Below are 19,694 nucleotides of genomic sequence, written 5' to 3'. Positions count from 1 at the left end.
GTCTGTCTATGATCGTCTCTGTCTGTCTGTCTATGGTCGTCTGTCTGTCTGTCTATGGTCGTCTGTCTGTGTCTGTCTATGGTCGTCTGTCTGTGTCTGTCTATGGTCGTCTGTCTGTGTCTGTCTATGGTCGTCTGTCTGTGTCTGTCTATGGTCGTCTGTCTGTGTCTGTCTATGGTCGTCTGTCTGTGTCTGTCTATGGTCGTCTGTCTGTCTGTGTCTGTCTATGGTCGTCTGTCTGTCTATGGTCGTCTGTCTGTCTGTCTATGGTCGTCTGTCTGTCTGTCTGTCTATGGTCGTCTGTCTGTCTGTCTATGGTCGTCTGTCTGTCTATCTGTCTATGGTCGTCTATCTGTCTATGGTCGTCTGTCTGTCTGTCTATGGTCGTCTGTCTGTCTGTCTATGGTCTGTCTGTCTATGTGTCTATGGTCGTCTGTCTATGTGTCTATGGTCGTCTGTCTATGTGTCTATGGTCGTCTGTCTGCCTATGGTCGTCTGTCTATGGTCGTCTGTCTGTCTGTCTGCCTATGGTCGTCTGTCTGTCTGTCTGCCTATGGTCGTCTGTCTGTCTGTCTGCCTATGGTCGTCTGTCTGTCTGCCTGCCTATGGTCGTCTGTCTGTCTGCCTGCCTATGGTCGTCTGTCTGTCTGCCTGCCTATGGTCGTCTGTCTGTCTGCCTGCCTATGGTCGTCTGTCTGCCTGCCTATGGTCGTCTGTCTGTCTGTCTGCCTATGGTCGTCTGTCTGTCTATGGTCGTCTGTCTGTCTGTCTATGGTCGTCTGTCTATGTGTCTATGGTCGTCTGTCTATGGTCGTCTGTCTGTCTGTCTATGGTCGTCTGTCTGTCTGTCTATGGCCGTCTGTCTGTCTGTCTGTCTGCCTATGGTCGTCTGTCTGTCTGTCTGTCTGCCTATGGTCGTCTGTCTGTCTGTCTGTCTGCCTATGGTCGTCTGTCTGTCTGCCTATGGTCGTCTGTCTGTCTGCCTATGGTCATCTGTCTGTCTGCCTATGGTCGTCTGTCTGTCTGCCTATGGTCGTCTGTCTGTCTATGGTCGTCTGTCCGTCTGTCTATGGTCGTCTGTCCGTCTGTCTATGGTCGTCTGTCCGTCTGTCTATGGTCGTCTGTCCGTCTGTCTATGGTCGTCTGTCTGTCTGCCTATGGTCGTCTGTCTGTCTGCCTATGGTCGTCTGTCTGATCGTCTGTCTGTCTATGGTCGTCTGTCTGTCTATGATCGTCTGTCTGTCTATGATCGTCTGTCTGTGATTGTCTGTCTCTCTGTCTGTCTGTCTGTCTGCCTATGGGTCTGTCTGTCTGTCTGTCTGTCTGCCTATGGTCGTCTGTCTGTCTGTCTGCCTATGGTCGTCTGTCTGTCTGCCTATGGTCGTCTGTCTGTCTGCCTATGGTCGTCTGTCTGTCTGTCTGCCTATGGTCGTCTGTCTGTCTATCTATGGTCGTCTGTCTGTGTCTATCTATGGTCGTCTGTCTGTGTCTATCTATGGTCGTCTGTCTGTGTCTATCTATGGTCGTCTGTCTGTGTCTATCTATGGTCGTCTGTCTGTGTCTATCTATGGTCGTCTGTCTGTGTCTATCTATGGTCGTCTGTCTGTTTGTCTATGGTCGTCTGTCTGTCTGATCGTCTGTCTGTCTGATCGTCTGATCGTCTGTCTGTCTGATCGTCTGTCTGTCTATGGTCGTCTGTCTGTCTATGGTCGTCTGTCTGTCTGTCTGTCTATGATCGTCTGTCTGTCTATGATCGTCTGTCTGTCTATGGTCGTCTGTCTGTCTGTCTATGATCGTCTGTCTGTCTATGATCGTCTGTCTGTCAATGGTCGTCTGTCTGTCAATGGTCGTCTGTCTGTCAATGGTCGTCTGTCTGTCTATGATCGTCTCTGTCTGTCTGTCTATGGTCGTCTGTCTGTCTGTCTGTCTATGGTCGTCTGTCTGTCTGTCTATGGTCGTCTGTCTGTCTGTCTATGGTCGTCTGTCTGTCTGTCTGTCTGTCTGTCTATGGTCGTCTGTCTGTCTGTCTGTCTATGGTCGTCTGTCTGTGTCTGTCTATGGTCGTCTGTCTGTGTCTGTCTATGGTCGTCTGTCTGTGTCTGTCTATGGTCGTCTGTCTGTGTCTGTCTATGGTCGTCTGTCTGTGTCTGTCTATGGTCGTCTGTCTGTCTGTGTCTGTCTATGGTCGTCTGTCTGTGTCTGTCTATGGTCGTCTGTCTGTGTCTGTCTATGGTCGTCTGTCTGTCTGTGTCTGTCTATGGTCGTCTGTCTGTCTGTGTCTGTCTATGGTCGTCTGTCTGTCTGTCTATGGTCGTCTGTCTGTCTGTCTGTCTATGGTCGTCTGTCTGTCTGTCTATGGTCGTCTGTCTGTCTATCTGTCTATGGTCGTCTATCTGTCTATGGTCGTCTGTCTGTCTGTCTATGGTCGTCTGTCTGTCTGTCTATGGTCGTCTGTCTGCCTGTCTATGGTCGTCTGTCTGTCTGTCTGTCTGTCTATGGTCGTCTGCCTGTCTGTCTGTCTGTCTATGGTCGTCTGTCTGTCTGTCTATGGTCGTCTGTCTGTCTGTCTATGGTCGTCTGTCTGTCTGTCTATGGTCTGTCTGTCTATGTGTCTATGGTCGTCTGTCTATGTGTCTATGGTCGTCTGTCTATGTGTCTATGGTCGTCTGTCTGCCTATGGTCGTCTGTCTGTCTGTCTGCCTATGGTCGTCTGTCTGTCTGTCTGCCTATGGTCGTCTGTCTGTCTGTCTGCCTATGGTCGTCTGTCTGTCTGCCTGCCTATGGTCGTCTGTCTGTCTGCCTGCCTATGGTCGTCTGTCTGTCTGCCTGCCTATGGTCGTCTGTCTGCCTGCCTATGGTCGTCTGTCTGTCTGTCTGCCTATGGTCGTCTGTCTGTCTGTCTGTCTGTCTATGGTCTGTCTGTCTGTCTATGGTCGTCTGTCTGTCTGTCTATGGTCGTCTGTCTGTCTGTCTATGGCCGTCTGTCTGTCTGTCTGTCTGCCTATGGTCGTCTGTCTGTCTGTCTGTCTGCCTATGGTCGTCTGTCTGTCTGCCTATGGTCGTCTGTCTGTCTGCCTATGGTCATCTGTCTGTCTGCCTATGGTCGTCTGTCTGTCTGCCTATGGTCGTCTGTCTGTCTATGGTCGTCTGTCCGTCTGTCTATGGTCGTCTGTCCGTCTGTCTATGGTCGTCTGTCCGTCTGTCTATGGTCGTCTGTCCGTCTGTCTATGGTCGTCTGTCTGTCTGCCTATGGTCGTCTGTCTGTCTGCCTATGGTCGTCTGTCTGATCGTCTGTCTGTCTATGGTCGTCTGTCTGTCTATGATCGTCTGTCTGTGATTGTCTGTCTCTCTGTCTGTCTGTCTGTCTGCCTATGGGTCTGTCTGTCTGTCTGTCTGTCTGTCTGCCTATGGTCGTCTGTCTGTCTGTCTGCCTATGGTCGTCTGTCTGTCTGCCTATGGTTGTCTGTCTGTCTGCCTATGGTCGTCTGTCTGATCGTCTGTCTGTCTATGGTCGTCTGTCTGTCTGTCTATGGTCGTCTGTCTGTCTATGGTCGTCTGTCTGTCTATGGTCGTCTGTCTATGTGTCTATGGTCGTCTGTCTATGTGTCTATGGTCGTCTGTCTATGTGTCTATGGTCGTCTGTCTATGTGTCTATGGTCGTCTGTCTGTGTCTATGGTCGTCTGTCTATGTGTCTATGGTCGTCTGTCTGTCTGCCTATGGTCGTCTGTCTGTCTGTCTGCCTATGGTCGTCTGCCTGCCTATGGTCGTCTGTCTGTCTGTCTGTCTGCCTGCCTATGGTCGTCTGTCTGTCTGTCTGTCTGTCTGCCTATGGTCGTCTGTCTGTCTGTCTGCCTATGGTCGTCTGTCTGTCTGTCTGCCTATGGTCGTCTGTCTGTCTATGGTCGTCTGTCTATGGTCGTTCTGTCTGTCTGCCTATGGTCGTCTGTCTGTTTGTCTATGGTCGTCTGTCTGTTTGTCTATGGTCGTCTGTCTGTCTGTCTATGGTCGTCTGTCTATGGTCGTCTGTCTGTCTGCCTATGGTTGTCTGTCTGTCTGTCTATGGTCGTCTGTCTGATCGTCTGTCTGTCTATGGTCGTCTGTCTGATCGTCTGTCTGTCTATGGTCGTCTGTCTGTCTATGGTCGTCTGTCTGTCTATGGTCGTCTGTCTGTCTATGGTCGTCTGTCTATCTGCCTATGGTCGTCTGTCTATCTGCCTATGGTCGTCTGTCTATGGTCGTCTGTCTGTCTGCCTATGGTCGTCTGTCTGATCGTCTGTCTGTCTATGATCGTCTGTCTGTCTATGATTGTCTGTCTGTGATTGTCTGTCTGTCTGTCTGTCTGTCTGTCTGTCTATGGTCGTCTGTCTGTCTGCCTATGGTCGTCTGTCTGTCTATGGTCGTCTGTCTGATCGTCTGTCTGTCTATGGTCGTCTGTCTGTCTATGGTCGTCTGTCTGTCTATGGTCGTCTGTCTGTCTATGGTCGTCTGTCTGTCTATGGTCATCTGATCGTCTGTCTGTGATTGTCTGTCTGTCTATGGTCGTCTGTCTATGATTGTCTGTCTGTCTATGGTCGTCTGTCTATGATCGTCTGTCTGTGGTCGTCTGTCTGTCTGTCTGTGGTCGTCTGTCTGTGGTCGTCTGTCTGTCTGTCTGTGGTCGTCTGTCTGTCTGTCTATGGTCGTCTGTCTGTCTGTCTATGGTCGTCTGTCTGTGTCTATCTATGGTCGTCTGTCTGTGTCTATCTATGGTCGTCTGTCTGTGTCTATCTATGGTCGTCTGTCTGTGTCTATCTATGGTCGTCTGTCTGTGTCTATCTATGGTCGTCTGTCTGTGTCTATCTATGGTCGTCTGTCTGTGTCTATCTATGGTCGTCTGTCTGTGTCTATCTATGGTCGTCTGTCTGTGTCTATCTATGGTCGTCTGTCTGTGTCTATCTATGGTCTGTCTGTGTCTATCTATGGTCGTCTGTCTGTGTCTATCTATGGTCGTCTGTCTGTTTGTCTATGGTTGTCTGTCTGTCTGATCGTCTGTCTGTCTGATCGTCTGTCTGTCTGATCGTCTGTCTGTCTGATCGTCTGTCTGTCTATGATCGTCTGTCTGTCTATGGTCGTCTGTCTGTCTATGGTCGTCTGTCTGTCTGTCTGTCTATGATCGTCTGTCTGTCTATGGTCGTCTGTCTGTCTATGGTCGTCTGTCTGTCTATGGTCGTCTGTCTGTCTGTCTATGATCGTCTGTCTGTCTATGATCGTCTGTCTGTCAATGGTCGTCTGTCTGTCAATGGTCGTCTGTCTGTCAATGGTCGTCTGTCTGTCTATGATCGTCTCTGTCTGTCTGTCTATGGTCGTCTGTCTGTCTGTCTGTCTATGGTCGTCTGTCTGTCTGTCTATGGTCGTCTGTCTGTCTGTCTATGGTCGTCTGTCTGTCTGTCTGTCTGTCTATGGTCGTCTGTCTGTGTCTGTCTATGGTCGTCTGTCTGTGTCTGTCTATGGTCGTCTGTCTGTGTCTGTCTATGGTCGTCTGTCTGTGTCTGTCTATGGTCGTCTGTCTGTCTGTGTCTGTCTATGGTCGTCTGTCTGTCTGTCTGTCTATGGTCGTCTGTCTGCCTATGGTCGTCTGTCTGTCTGCCTGCCTATGGTCGTCTGTCTGTCTGCCTGCCTATGGTCGTCTGTCTGCCTGCCTATGGTCGTCTGTCTGTCTGTCTGCCTATGGTCGTCTGTCTGTCTGTCTGTCTGTCTATGGTCTGTCTGTCTGTCTATGGTCGTCTGTCTATGTGTCTATGGTCGTCTGTCTATGGTCGTCTGTCTGTCTGTCTATGGTCGTCTGTCTGTCTGTCTATGGCCGTCTGTCTGTCTGTCTGTCTGTCTGCCTATGGCCGTCTGTCTGTCTGTCTGTCTGTCTGCCTATGGTCGTCTGTCTGTCTGTCTGCCTATGGTCGTCTGTCTGTCTGCCTATGGTCATCTGTCTGTCTGTCTATGGTCGTCTGTCCGTCTGTCTATGGTCGTCTGTCCGTCTGTCTATGGTCGTCTGTCCGTCTGTCTATGGTCTATGGTCCGTCTGTCTATGGTCGTCTGTCTGTCTGCCTATGGTCGTCTGTCTGTCTGCCTATGGTCGTCTGTCTGATCGTCTGTCTGTCTATGATCGTCTGTCTGTCTATGATCGTCTGTCTGTGATTGTCTGTCTCTCTGTCTGTCTGTCTGCCTATGGGTCTGTCTGTCTGTCTGTCTGTCTGCCTATGGTCGTCTGTCTGTCTGCCTATGGTCGTCTGTCTGTCTGTCTATGGTTGTCTGTCTGTCTGCCTATGGTCATCTGTCTGTCTGCCTATGGTCATCTGTCTGTCTGCCTATGGTCGTCTGTCTGATCGTCTGTCTGTCTATGGTCGTCTGTCTGTCTATGGTCGTCTGTCTATGTGTCTATGGTCGTCTGTCTATGTGTCTATGGTCGTCTGTCTATGTGTCTATGGTCGTCTGTCTATGTGTCTATGGTCGTCTGTCTGTGTCTATGGTCGTCTGTCTATGTGTCTATGGTCGTCTGTCTGTCTGCCTATGGTCGTCTGTCTGTCTGTCTGCCTATGGTCGTCTGCCTGCCTATGGTCGTCTGTCTGTCTGTCTGTCTGCCTGCCTATGGTCGTCTGTCTGTCTGTCTGCCTATGGTCGTCTGTCTGTCTGCCTGCCTATGGTCGTCTGTCTGTCTGTCTGCCTATGGTCGTCTGTCTGTCTGTCTGCCTATGGTCGTCTGTCTGTCTATGGTCGTCTGTCTATGGTCGTTCTGTCTGTCTGCCTATGGTCGTCTGTCTGTTTGTCTATGGTCGTCTGTCTATGGTCGTCTGTCTGTCTGCCTATGGTTGTCTGTCTATGGTCGTCTGTCTGATCGTCTGTCTGTCTATGGTCGTCTGTCTGTCTATGGTCGTCTGTCTATCTGCCTATGGTCGTCTGTCTATCTGCCTATGGTCGTCTGTCTATCTGCCTATGGTCGTCTGTCTATCTGCCTATGGTCGTCTGTCTGTCTATGGTCGTCTGTCTGTCTGCCTATGGTCGTCTGTCTGATCGTCTGTCTGTCTATGATCGTCTGTCTGTCTATGATTGTCTGTCTGTGATTGTCTGTCTGCCTATGGTCATCTGTCTGTCTGCCTATGGTCGTCTGTCTGTCTGCCTATGGTCGTCTGTCTGTCTATGGTCGTCTGTCCGTCTGTCTATGGTCGTCTGTCCGTCTGTCTATGGTCGTCTGTCCGTCTGTCTATGGTCGTCTGTCCGTCTGTCTATGGTCGTCTGTCTGTCTGCCTATGGTCGTCTGTCTGTCTGCCTATGGTCGTCTGTCTGATCGTCTGTCTGTCTATGGTCGTCTGTCTGTCTATGATCGTCTGTCTGTGATTGTCTGTCTCTCTGTCTGTCTGTCTGTCTGCCTATGGGTCTGTCTGTCTGTCTGTCTGTCTGCCTATGGTCGTCTGTCTGTCTGTCTGCCTATGGTCGTCTGTCTGTCTGCCTATGGTTGTCTGTCTGTCTGCCTATGGTCGTCTGTCTGATCGTCTGTCTGTCTATGGTCGTCTGTCTGTCTGTCTATGGTCGTCTGTCTGTCTATGGTCGTCTGTCTATGTGTCTATGGTCGTCTGTCTATGTGTCTATGTGTCTATGGTCGTCTGTCTATGTGTCTATGGTCGTCTGTCTATGTGTCTATGGTCGTCTGTCTGTGTCTATGGTCGTCTGTCTATGTGTCTATGGTCGTCTGTCTGTCTGCCTATGGTCGTCTGTCTGTCTGTCTGCCTATGGTCGTCTGTCTGTCTGTCTGTCTGCCTGCCTATGGTCGTCTGTCTGTCTGTCTGTCTGTCTGCCTATGGTCGTCTGTCTGTCTGTCTGCCTATGGTCGTCTGTCTGTCTGTCTGCCTATGGTCGTCTGTCTGTCTATGGTCGTCTGTCTATAGTCGTTCTGTCTGTCTGCCTATGGTCGTCTGTCTGTTTGTCTATGGTCGTCTGTCTGTTTGTCTATGGTCGTCTGTCTGTCTGTCTATGGTCGTCTGTCTATGGTCGTCTGTCTGTCTGCCTATGGTTGTCTGTCTGTCTGTCTATGGTCGTCTGTCTGATCGTCTGTCTGTCTATGGTCGTCTGTCTGATCGTCTGTCTGTCTATGGTCGTCTGTCTGTCTATGGTCGTCTGTCTGTCTATGGTCGTCTGTCTGTCTATGGTCGTCTGTCTATCTGCCTATGGTCGTCTGTCTATCTGCCTATGGTCGTCTGTCTATGGTCGTCTGTCTGTCTGCCTATGGACGTCTGTCTGATCGTCTGTCTGTCTATGATCGTCTGTCTGTCTATGATTGTCTGTCTGTGATTGTCTGTCTGTCTGTCTATGGTCGTCTGTCTGTCTGCCTATGGTCGTCTGTCTGTCTATGGTCGTCTGTCTGATCGTCTGTCTGTCTATGGTCGTCTGTCTGTCTATGGTCGTCTGTCTGTCTATGGTCGTCTGTCTGTCTATGGTCGTCTGTCTGTCTATGGTCGTCTGTCTGTCTATGGTCATCTGATCGTCTGTCTGTGATTGTCTGTCTGTCTATGGTCGTCTGTCTATGATTGTCTGTCTGTCTATGGTCGTCTGTCTATGATCGTCTGTCTGTGGTCGTCTGTCTGTCTGTCTGTGGTCGTCTGTCTGTGGTCGTCTGTCTGTCTGTCTGTGGTCGTCTGTCTGTCTGTCTGTGGTCGTCTGTCTGTGTCTATCTATGGTCGTCTGTCTGTGTCTATCTATGGTCGTCTGTCTGTGTCTATCTATGGTCGTCTGTCTGTGTCTATCTATGGTCGTCTGTCTGTGTCTATCTATGGTCGTCTGTCTGTGTCTATCTATGGTCGTCTGTCTGTGTCTATCTATGGTCGTCTGTCTGTGTCTATCTATGGTCGTCTGTCTGTGTCTATCTATGGTCTGTCTGTGTCTATCTATGGTCGTCTGTCTGTGTCTATCTATGGTCGTCTGTCTGTTTGTCTATGGTTGTCTGTCTGTCTGATCGTCTGTCTGTCTGATCGTCTGTCTTTCTGATCGTCTGTCTGTCTGATCGTCTGTCTGTCTATGATCGTCTGTCTGTCTATGGTCGTCTGTCTGTCTATGGTCGTCTGTCTGTCTATGGTCGTCTGTCTGTCTGTCTGTCTGTATGATCGTCTGTCTGTCTATGGTCGTCTGTCTGTCTATGGTCGTCTGTCTGTCTGTCTATGGTCGTCTGTCTGTCTGTCTATGATCGTCTGTCTGTCTATGATCGTCTGTCTGTCAATGGTGGTCGTCTGTCTGTCAATGGTCGTCTGTCTGTCAATGGTCGTCTGTCTGTCTATGATCGTCTCTGTCTGTCTGTCTATGGTCGTCTGTCTGTCTGTCTGTCTATGGTCGTCTGTCTGTCTGTCTATGGTCGTCTGTCTGTCTGTCTATGGTCGTCTGTCTGTGTCTGTCTATGGTCGTCTGTCTGTGTCTGTCTATGGTCGTCTGTCTGTGTCTGTCTATGGTCGTCTGTCTGTGTCTGTCTATGGTCGTCTGTCTGTCTGTGTCTGTCTATGGTCGTCTGTCTGTCTGTCTGTCTATGGTCGTCTGTCTGTCTGTCTATGGTCGTCTGTCTGTCTGCCTATGGTCGTCTGTCTGATCGTCTGTCTGTCTATGATCGTCTGTCTGTCTATGATTGTCTGTCTGTGATTGTCTGTCTGTCTGTCTGTCTGTCTGTCTGTCTGTCTGTCTATGGTCGTCTGTCTGTCTGCCTATGGTCGTCTGTCTGTCTATGGTCGTCTGTCTGATCGTCTGTCTGTCTATGGTCGTCTGTCTGTCTATGGTCGTCTGTCTGTCTATGGTCGTCTGTCTGTCTATGGTCATCTGTCTGTCTGTCTATGGTCGTCTGTCTGATCGTCTGTCTGTGATTGTCTGTCTGTCTATGGTCGTCTGTCTATGATCGTCTGTCTGTGGTCGTCTGTCTGTCTGTCTGTGGTCGTCTGTCTGTGGTCGTCTGTCTGTCTGTCTGTGGTCGTCTGTCTGTCTGTCTATGATTGTCTGTCTGTCTGTCTATGGTCGTCTGTCTGTGTCTATCTATGGTCGTCTGTCTGTGTCTATCTATGGTCGTCTGTCTGTGTCTATCTATGGTCGTCTGTCTGTGTCTATCTATGGTCGTCTGTCTGTTTGTCTATGGTCGTCTGTCTGTGTCTATCTATGGTCGTCTGTCTGTGTCTATCTATGGTCGTCTGTCTGTGTCTATCTATGGTCGTCTGTCTGTGTCTATCTATGGTCGTCTGTCTGTGTCTATCTATGGTCGTCTGTCTGTGTCTATCTATGGTCGTCTGTCTGTTTGTCTATGGTCGTCTGTCTGTCTGATCGTCTGTCTGTCTGATCGTCTGTCTGTCTGATCGTCTGTCTGTCTATGATCGTCTGTCTGTCTATGGTTGTCTGTCTGTCTATGGTCGTCTGTCTGTCTGTCTGTCTATGATCGTCTGTCTGGTCTCTGTCTGTCTGTCTGTCTGTCTATGGTCGTCTGTCTGTCTGTCTATGATCGTCTGTCTGTCAATGGTCGTCTGTCTGTCAATGGTCGTCTGTCTGTCAATGGTCGTCTGTCTGTCTATGATCGTCTCTGTCTGTCTGTCTATGGTCGTCTGTCTGTCTGTCTATGGTCGTCTGTCTGTCTGTCTATGGTCGTCTGTCTGTCTATCTGTCTATGGTCGTCTATCTGTCTATGGTCGTCTGTCTGTCTGTCTATGGTCGTCTGTCTGTCTGTCTGCCTATGGTCGTCTGTCTGTCTATGGTCGTCTGTCTATGGTCGTTCTGTCTGTCTGCCTATGGTCGTCTGTCTGTTTGTCTATGGTCGTCTGTCTGTTTGTCGTCTGTCTGTCTGTCTATGGTCGTCTGTCTATGGTCGTCTGTCTGTCTGCCTATGGTTGTCTGTCTGTCTGTCTATGGTCGTCTGTCTGATCGTCTGTCTGTCTATGGTCGTCTGTCTGATCGTCTGTCTGTCTATGGTCGTCTGTCTGTCTATGGTCGTCTGTCTGTCTATGGTCGTCTGTCTGTCTATGGTCGTCTGTCTATCTGCCTATGGTCGTCTGTCTATCTGCCTATGGTCGTCTGTCTATGGTCGTCTGTCTGTCTGCCTATGGACGTCTGTCTGATCGTCTGTCTGTCTATGATCGTCTGTCTGTCTATGATTGTCTGTCTGTGATTGTCTGTCTGTCTGTCTGTCTGTCTGTCTATGGTCGTCTGTCTGTCTGCCTATGGTCGTCTGTCTGTCTATGGTCGTCTGTCTGATCGTCTGTCTGTCTATGGTCGTCTGTCTGTCTATGGTCGTCTGTCTGTCTATGGTCGTCTGTCTGTCTATGGTCGTCTGTCTGTCTATGGTCATCTGATCGTCTGTCTGTGATTGTCTGTCTGTCTATGGTCGTCTGTCTATGATTGTCTGTCTGTCTATGGTCGTCTGTCTATGATCGTCTGTCTGTGGTCGTCTGTCTGTCTGTCTGTGGTCGTCTGTCTGTGGTCGTCTGTCTGTCTGTCTGTGGTCGTCTGTCTGTCTGTCTATGGTCGTCTGTCTGTCTGTCTATGGTCGTCTGTCTGTGTCTATCTATGGTCGTCTGTCTGTGTCTATCTATGGTCGTCTGTCTGTGTCTATCTATGGTCGTCTGTCTGTGTCTATCTATGGTCGTCTGTCTGTGTCTATCTATGGTCGTCTGTCTGTGTCTATCTATGGTCGTCTGTCTGTGTCTATCTATGGTCGTCTGTCTGTGTCTATCTATGGTCTGTCTGTGTCTATCTATGGTCGTCTGTCTGTGTCTATCTATGGTCGTCTGTCTGTTTGTCTATGGTTGTCTGTCTGTCTGATCGTCTGTCTGTCTGATCGTCTGTCTGTCTGATCGTCTGTCTGTCTGATCGTCTGTCTGTCTATGATCGTCTGTCTGTCTATGGTCGTCTGTCTGTCTATGGTCGTCTGTCTGTCTATGGTCGTCTGTCTGTCTGTCTGTCTATGATCGTCTGTCTGTCTATGGTCGTCTGTCTGTCTATGGTCGTCTGTCTGTCTATGGTCGTCTGTCTGTCTGTCTATGATCGTCTGTCTGTCAATGGTCGTCTGTCTGTCAATGGTCGTCTGTCTGTCAATGGTCGTCTGTCTGTCTATGATCGTCTCTGTCTGTCTGTCTATGGTCGTCTGTCTGTCTGTCTGTCTATGGTCGTCTGTCTGTCTGTCTATGGTCGTCTGTCTGTCTGTCTATGGTCGTCTGTCTGTGTCTGTCTATGGTCGTCTGTCTGTGTCTGTCTATGGTCGTCTGTCTGTGTCTGTCTATGGTCGTCTGTCTGTGTCTGTCTATGGTCGTCTGTCTGTCTGTGTCTGTCTATGGTCGTCTGTCTGTCTGTCTGTCTATGGTCGTCTGTCTGTCTGTCTATGGTCGTCTGTCTGTCTGCCTATGGTCGTCTGTCTGATCGTCTGTCTGTCTGTCTGTCTGTCTATGATCGTCTGTCTGTCTATGATTGTCTGTCTGTGATTGTCTGTCTGTCTGTCTGTCTGTCTGTCTGTCTGTCTGTCTATGGTCGTCTGTCTGTCTGCCTATGGTCGTCTGTCTGTCTATGGTCGTCTGTCTGATCGTCTGTCTGTCTGTCTATGGTCGTCTGTCTGTCTATGGTCGTCTGTCTGTCTATGGTCGTCTGTCTGTCTATGGTCATCTGTCTGTCTGTCTATGGTCGTCTGTCTGATCGTCTGTCTGTGATTGTCTGTCTGTCTATGGTCGTCTGTCTATGATCGTCTGTCTGTGTGTCGTCTGTCTGTCTGTCTGTCTGGTGGTCGTCTGTCTGTGGTCGTCTGTCTGTCTGTCTGTGGTCGTCTGTCTGTCTGTCTATGATTGTCTGTCTGTCTGTCTATGGTCGTCTGTCTGTGTCTATCTATGGTCGTCTGTCTGTGTCTATCTATGGTCGTCTGTCTGTGTCTATCTATGGTCGTCTGTCTGTGTCTATCTATGGTCGTCTGTCTGTTTGTCTATGGTCGTCTGTCTGTGTCTATCTATGGTCGTCTGTCTGTGTCTATCTATGGTCGTCTGTCTGTGTCTATCTATGGTCGTCTGTCTGTGTCTATCTATGGTCGTCTGTCTGTGTCTATCTATGGTCGTCTGTCTGTGTCTATCTATGGTCGTCTGTCTGTTTGTCTATGGTCGTCTGTCTGTCTGATCGTCTGTCTGTCTGATCGTCTGTCTGTCTGATCGTCTGTCTGTCTATGATCGTCTGTCTGTCTATGGTTGTCTGTCTGTCTATGGTCGTCTGTCTGTCTGTCTGTCTATGATCGTCTGTCTGTCTATGGTCGTCTGTCTGTCTATGGTCGTCTGTCTGTCTATGGTCGTCTGTCTGTCTGTCTATGATCGTCTGTCTGTCTATGATCGTCTGTCTGTCAATGGTCGTCTGTCTGTCAATGGTCGTCTGTCTGTCAATGGTCGTCTGTCTGTCTATGATCGTCTCTGTCTGTCTGTCTATGGTCGTCTGTCTGTCTGTCTGTCTATGGTCGTCTGTCTGTCTGTCTATGGTCGTCTGTCTATGGTCGTCTGTCTGTGTCTGTCTATGGTCGTCTGTCTGTGTCTGTCTATGGTCGTCTGTCTGTCTGTGTCTGTCTATGGTCGTCTGTCTGTCTGTCTGTCTATGGTCGTCTGTCTGTCTGTCTGTCTATGGTCGTCTGTCTGTCTGTCTATGGTCGTCTCTCTGTCTGTCTGTCTATGGTCGTCTGCCTGTCTGTCTGTCTGTCTGTCTATGGTCGTCTGTCTGTCTGTCTATGGTCGTCTGTCTATGGTCGTCTGTCTGTGTCTGTCTATGGTCGTCTGTCTGTGTCTGTCTATGGTCGTCTGTCTGTCTGTGTCTGTCTATGGTCGTCTGTCTGTCTGTCTGTCTATGGTCGTCTGTCTGTCTGTCTGTCTATGGTCGTCTGTCTGTCTGTCTATGGTCGTCTGTCTGTCTGTCTGTCTATGGTCGTCTGCCTGTCTGTCTGTCTGTCTGTCTATGGTCGTCTGCCTGTCTGTCTGTCTGTCTGTCTATGGTCGTCTGTCTGTCTGTCTATGGTCGTCTGTCTGTCTGTCTATGGTCTGTCTGTCTATGTGTCTATGGTCGTCTGTCTATGTGTCTATGGTCGTCTGTCTATGTGTCTATGGTCGTCTGTCTGCCTATGGTCGTCTGTCTGTCTGTCTGCCTATGGTCGTCTGTCTGTCTGTCTGCCTATGGTCGTCTGTCTGTCTGCCTGCCTATGGTCGTCTGTCTGTCTGCCTGCCTATGGTCGTCTGTCTGCCTGCCTATGGTCGTCTGTCTGTCTGTCTGCCTATGGTCGTCTGTCTGTCTGTCTGTCTGTCTATGGTCTGTCTGTCTGTCTATGGTCGTCTGTCTATGTGTCTATGGTCGTCTGTCTATGGTCGTCTGTCTGTCTGTCTATGGTCGTCTGTCTGTCTGTCTATGGCCGTCTGTCTGTCTGTCTGTCTGTCTGCCTATGGTCGTCTGTCTGTCTGTCTGTCTGCCTATGGTCGTCTGTCTGTCTGTCTGCCTATGGTCGTCTGTCTGTCTGCCTATGGTCGTCTGTCTGTCTGCCTATGGTCATCTGTCTGTCTGCCTATGGTCGTCTGTCTGTCTGCCTATGGTCGTCTGTCTGTCTATGGTCGTCTGTCCGTCTGTCTATGGTCGTCTGTCCGTCTGTCTATGGTCGTCTGTCTGTCTGCCTATGGTCGTCTGTCTGTCTGCCTATGGTCGTCTGTCTGTCTGCCTATGGTCGTCTGTCTGATCGTCTGTCTGTCTATGGTCGTCTGTCTGTCTATGATCGTCTGTCTGTCTATGATCGTCTGTCTGTGATTGTCTGTCTCTCTGTCTGTCTGTCTGCCTATGGGTCTGTCTGTCTGTCTGTCTGTCTGCCTATGGTCGTCTGTCTGTCTGCCTATGGTCGTCTGTCTGTCTGTCTATGGTTGTCTGTCTGTCTGCCTATGGTCATCTGTCTGTCTGCCTATGGTCGTCTGTCTGATCGTCTGTCTGTCTATGGTCGTCTGTCTGTCTGTCTATGGTCGTCTGTCTGTCTATGGTCGTCTGTCTATGTGTCTATGGTCGTCTGTCTATGTGTCTATGGTCGTCTGTCTATGTGTCTATGGTCGTCTGTCTATGTGTCTATGGTCGTCTGTCTATGTGTCTATGGTCGTCTGTCTGTGTCTATGGTCGTCTGTCTATGTGTCTATGGTCGTCTGTCTGTCTGCCTATGGTCGTCTGTCTGTCTGTCTGCCTATGGTCGTCTGCCTGCCTATGGTCGTCTGTCTGTCTGTCTGTCTGCCTGCCTATGGTCGTCTGTCTGTCTGTCTGCCTATGGTCGTCTGTCTGTCTGCCTGCCTATGGTCGTCTGTCTGTCTGTCTGCCTATGGTCGTCTGTCTGTCTGTCTGCCTATGGTCGTCTGTCTGTCTATGGTCGTCTGTCTATGGTCGTTCTGTCTGTCTGCCTATGGTCGTCTGTCTGTTTGTCTATGGTCGTCTGTCTATGGTCGTCTGTCTATGGTCGTCTGTCTGTCTGCCTATGGTTGTCTGTCTGTCTGTCTATGGTCGTCTGTCTGATCGTCTGTCTGTCTATGGTCGTCTGTCTGTCTATGGTCGTCTGTCTATCTGCCTATGGTCGTCTGTCTATCTGCCTATGGTCGTCTGTCTATCTGCCTATGGTCGTCTGTCTATCTGCCTATGGTCGTCTGTCTGTCTATGGTCGTCTGTCTGTCTGCCTGCCTATGGTCGTCTGTCTGATCGTCTGTCTGTCTATGATCGTCTGTCTGTCTATGATTGTCTGTCTGTGATTGTCTGTCTGTCTGTCTGTCTGTCTGTCTGTCTATGGTCGTCTGTCTGTCTGCCTATGGTCGTCTGTCTGTCTATGGTCGTCTGTCTGATCGTCTGTCTGTCTATGGTCGTCTGTCTGTCTATGGTCGTCTGTCTGTCTATGGTCGTCTGTCTGTCTATGGTCATCTGTCTGTCTGTCTATGGTCATCTGTCTGTCTGTCTATGGTCGTCTGTCTGATCGTCTGTCTGTGATTGTCTGTCTGTCTATGGTCGTCTGTCTATGATCGTCTGTCTGTGATTGTCTGTCTGTCTGCCTATGGTTGTCTGTCTGTCTGCCTATGGTCGTCTGTCTGTCTGTCTGATCGTCTGTCTGTCTGATCGTCTGTCTATGGTAGTCTGTCTGATCATCTGTCTATGGTAGTCTGTCTGATCGTCTGTCTGATTTTCTGTCTGTCTATGATTGTCTGTCTGTCTGTCTATGATTGTCTGTCTATGATTGTCTGTCTGTCTGTCTATGATTGTCTGTCTGTCTGTCTATGATTGTCTGTCTGTCTGTCTATGATTGTCTGTCTGTCTGTCTATGATTGTCTGTCTGTCTGCGATTGTCTGTCTGTCTGCGATTGTCTGTCTGTCTGCGATTGTCTGTCTGTCTGCGATTGTCTGTCTGTCTGCGATCGTCGGTCTGTCTGCGATCGTCGGTCTGTCTGCGATCGTCGGTCTGTCTGCGATCGTCCGTCTGTCTGTGATCGTCCGTCTGTCTGTGATCGTCCGTCTGTCTGTGATCGTCTGTCTGTGATCGTCTGTCTGTCAGTCAGTCAGTAGGTCCATTTACCTCTGTATCTGCCTCGCTGCCAGCTAGTAGTCTATTTGTCTTCCTGCCAATACATCTATCAATCTCTCTGTTTGTTTTCCTGTGTGTATACCTGTCTGTCAGCCTGTCTATATACCTGCCAGGGTGTCTACGTGCCTACAGCCTTGGTTAGCCAGCGAGCTCTGAATATGAATGCACCCCGAGTGATTCAGTCCATCTCCTTTCCCTACCTTCCCCACAGCCAGACCAGAGAAAACATGGAGAAAATATGATGTCATGGATCAGTGAACTAATGCATTCACCGCACGGCTCAGAGAAAACCTGGATGTGCGTACAGGAGTGCAAGATGGGGGATCAGGATCGGGCCTCTGTCCTCCCTCCCTCCCTGAGGATGATGTCAGAGATTGGTGGGCCTGTTGTTAATTTATTCACAGAGTGCAGCAGCAAAGCACTCTAGGGAGTCGTAAGGCTTTACAAGCCAGGCAGAATGGGGCATTCTACTGTTCTCAGAACAGGACCAGTGTACTGGTGTCTGACTCCTGCTGACACAGTACTGCTCCCTCCCACCACATCACATTCTTAGAGTTCCTATTCCATCCCTCGTCTGGTTACAGAATACTGTTGTGTTGTGTGCTGCAGTGGTGTGGTACTACATCAGTCAGATTAAGACCTAGACAATATGGCCACTAAAATACACGTACATGATTTTCTGTCAAGGCAACATCACCTTTACCATCTATATTGATACCCTCATTACATATATTAATACACCTGGACTAAACCAGGACTCATCACTTTTTAGCCACGGATGGGCAACACAAATTATGGTTCTGTTTTTTATCAGAACACACAGAACCAAAGTCCTAAAATGACTTAGGGGCGAATTCTAAGAGATCTGTACACATACCTCTGATGGCATTTATTATATTTGCACTACAGTAAAACATGGATTATATCTGCACTTACCAAAGACTTTCCCCAAGAATATGGTCTTGACCAGGTTGAACTGAGTGTCAGAGTCATCAGGCAGAGTGTAGCTGACTGGGGGGTAATGATCCAACTGGAAAATAATACCATATGGTCCTGAATCATGATGTATTACAGTCAGTTATAAACCCAGTTCAGCTGTACTGTATTATTACTGCCCCCTAGTGGTAGGCTTTAGAAAAAGTGTGCTAATAGCACAATGCACTAAACACCATCTCCACAGACAAGGTGGGTCAGGTGTGTCAACAGCCTAATGCAGTCAGAGGACAGCACACTCTCACTGAGAGTGGTGTCCTCCCCTCCTGAGAGCACTAGTCCTGCCGTTCAACTCCTTAATGAAGTGCTTTATCTATAGTCTATGTAGCTATCAATCAGCCTAATGTAGTCAGAGGACAGGGAAAGGTTGTATTTTGTTGGATTTCATGACGTCAGCAAATCTCCCACTGAGATCAGTGCCCTCCCTAGCACAAGTAGAACATTAAAGTCCAACCTTTCAACTGCTTGATAAATTGTTCTTTAAATAAAGCTACATTGGTATGATTTTTACCTGCGGCCTAACGTAGTCTTGAAGGAATTAAAACTTCTTTATTTTTTTATTTATTTCATGACTTCAGCAAATCCCACTGTGTGTTAGATCAGCCTTTGTGACAGGGGAACACTAGGGTCATACTAGACCTGCAGGTGAAAAGTGCTTTATAGAGATATAAAACCACATTACTGTCCTCATTATTATCACCTGCAGCCATACGTTCCTCTCCTGCCTGGAGATGTTGATGTGGTGGGGCTGCCCGTTGGCCATGTTGCGCTGGTCCAGGTCGATGGTGAACGGCTCCCTCAGGCCTCCCAGGCTGTAGCGGATCTGAAGTGTTCCTGACAGAGGGAGATGGAATGGACAGTCAGTCCCAATGTTCCATCACCATCGTAATTCATATGGTTGTCAGTCCATATTCTGATAGGCTTAGTAACATGGTAAGAGTATCACACTCAAGTGGAAATTGTATTTTAAAATGACGCTTTACATTGCCAAATACTAAATTGACTATCACTCTCTCTTTCTGCTTTTTCAGTGAAATATGTATGTGCCTGGGACCATGCCCAACCTGTGTGTTGCACTATATAATTAGCTATTGAGCTAATTTACAGTACATTCTGTGGTTCTTTGCTGACAGAGTCATTAACTTCACCCTCCAAGCATTTCAAACCCTATAAACGGACGGCCAGGGTTGCTCTCTTGTTCTTTCAAGCATTTCAGACCCTTTGAGCAGTTTCTCTCTCACCATTGTTTCTGAGCACCACAGCCAGGTAGTCCTGAGTCCTAGAGCTGATGTACACCAGGATGCTCGGGGCGTTGGAGGTGCTGAAGCTGAACACCAGCTCCTCCTGGGTCAGGTTGCCCTCCGTGGGCAGCAAGGGAGACAGGCTCTTCACATCCCTGATAGCTGGAAGGCCCCTCTCGGGAAGGAAGTCGTAACGAACGAGTGTTCCACTCTCGAAGTAGCCGCCCACATCTGATACACACAGGAGACATTTGGCAGCGATACAAAACATCAGCATGAGTTTGAGAGATTGACAAGCGTATCGATATTAGCCTCCCTAAAGCACCGTGTAAAGTTGAAAAATAAATACCAGGACATATTCAGAGTTACTATTCTCTCACATGACTGTGACTGTATTTTACCTTCAGTGCAGAAGGGCCCGTCATACGCCGTTAAGGTGCAGTCACATGAGTAACCGTTGTATTTCTCCATGCACTGGCCACCGTTTCTGCAGTGCTGCCCGTAGCTGGTGCAGTGGCCAGAGCAGCCAGGCTTAACCCCTGGGGTGACCTTCGCCCTCTCTTCCAGGTCAAGGGTCACACCGTTCATCTTCAGGGCACGGATACATCCTAGGAACCCCCTCTGGCCACCCGATGCACCTGAATGATAACGTTTATGACAAGAAGTTGTATTAGGTATTTTGGTTTACAACAACTTATGTTACAAAGTACACTTCTGGTAAAAAAAAAAAAAAAAACAGGTAAACTCATGTTTTTTTTTTAGTTGTTGAAGTTATGGAATTGACATCCTTATACCTTTTGACATTGTTGTTGTGTGCAATGTGAAAACTGCGTGGGCCTGTATCCAACAGTGCAGCCTGTATAAGTCGGGTCATAACACC

General features: G+C 49.1%; 1 protein-coding gene across 1 annotated transcript in view; it reads right to left on the bottom strand.

Moving 5' to 3' along the window:
* The window catches only part of LOC115114461 (contactin-associated protein-like 2), a 107,995-nt gene that overhangs the window by 12,641 nt on the left and 75,660 nt on the right, over positions 1-19,694 (bottom strand). The window contains exons 19-22 of the mRNA XM_029642708.2: positions 19,216-19,452; positions 18,815-19,045; positions 18,274-18,407; positions 17,517-17,610 (exon numbers count right to left, since the gene is read on the bottom strand). Of these exons, the coding sequence (XP_029498568.1) occupies positions 17,517-17,610; positions 18,274-18,407; positions 18,815-19,045; positions 19,216-19,452 (696 nt within the window). The remainder of the gene's footprint in view (positions 1-17,516; positions 17,611-18,273; positions 18,408-18,814; positions 19,046-19,215; positions 19,453-19,694) is intronic.

This window comes from Oncorhynchus nerka, linkage group LG9b, assembly GCF_034236695.1.
Source record: "Oncorhynchus nerka isolate Pitt River linkage group LG9b, Oner_Uvic_2.0, whole genome shotgun sequence".
Taxonomy (NCBI): domain Eukaryota; kingdom Metazoa; phylum Chordata; class Actinopteri; order Salmoniformes; family Salmonidae; genus Oncorhynchus; species Oncorhynchus nerka.
The sequence above is the reverse complement of the archived record's forward strand: the minus strand, read 5'-3'. Positions and strand labels throughout refer to the sequence as shown.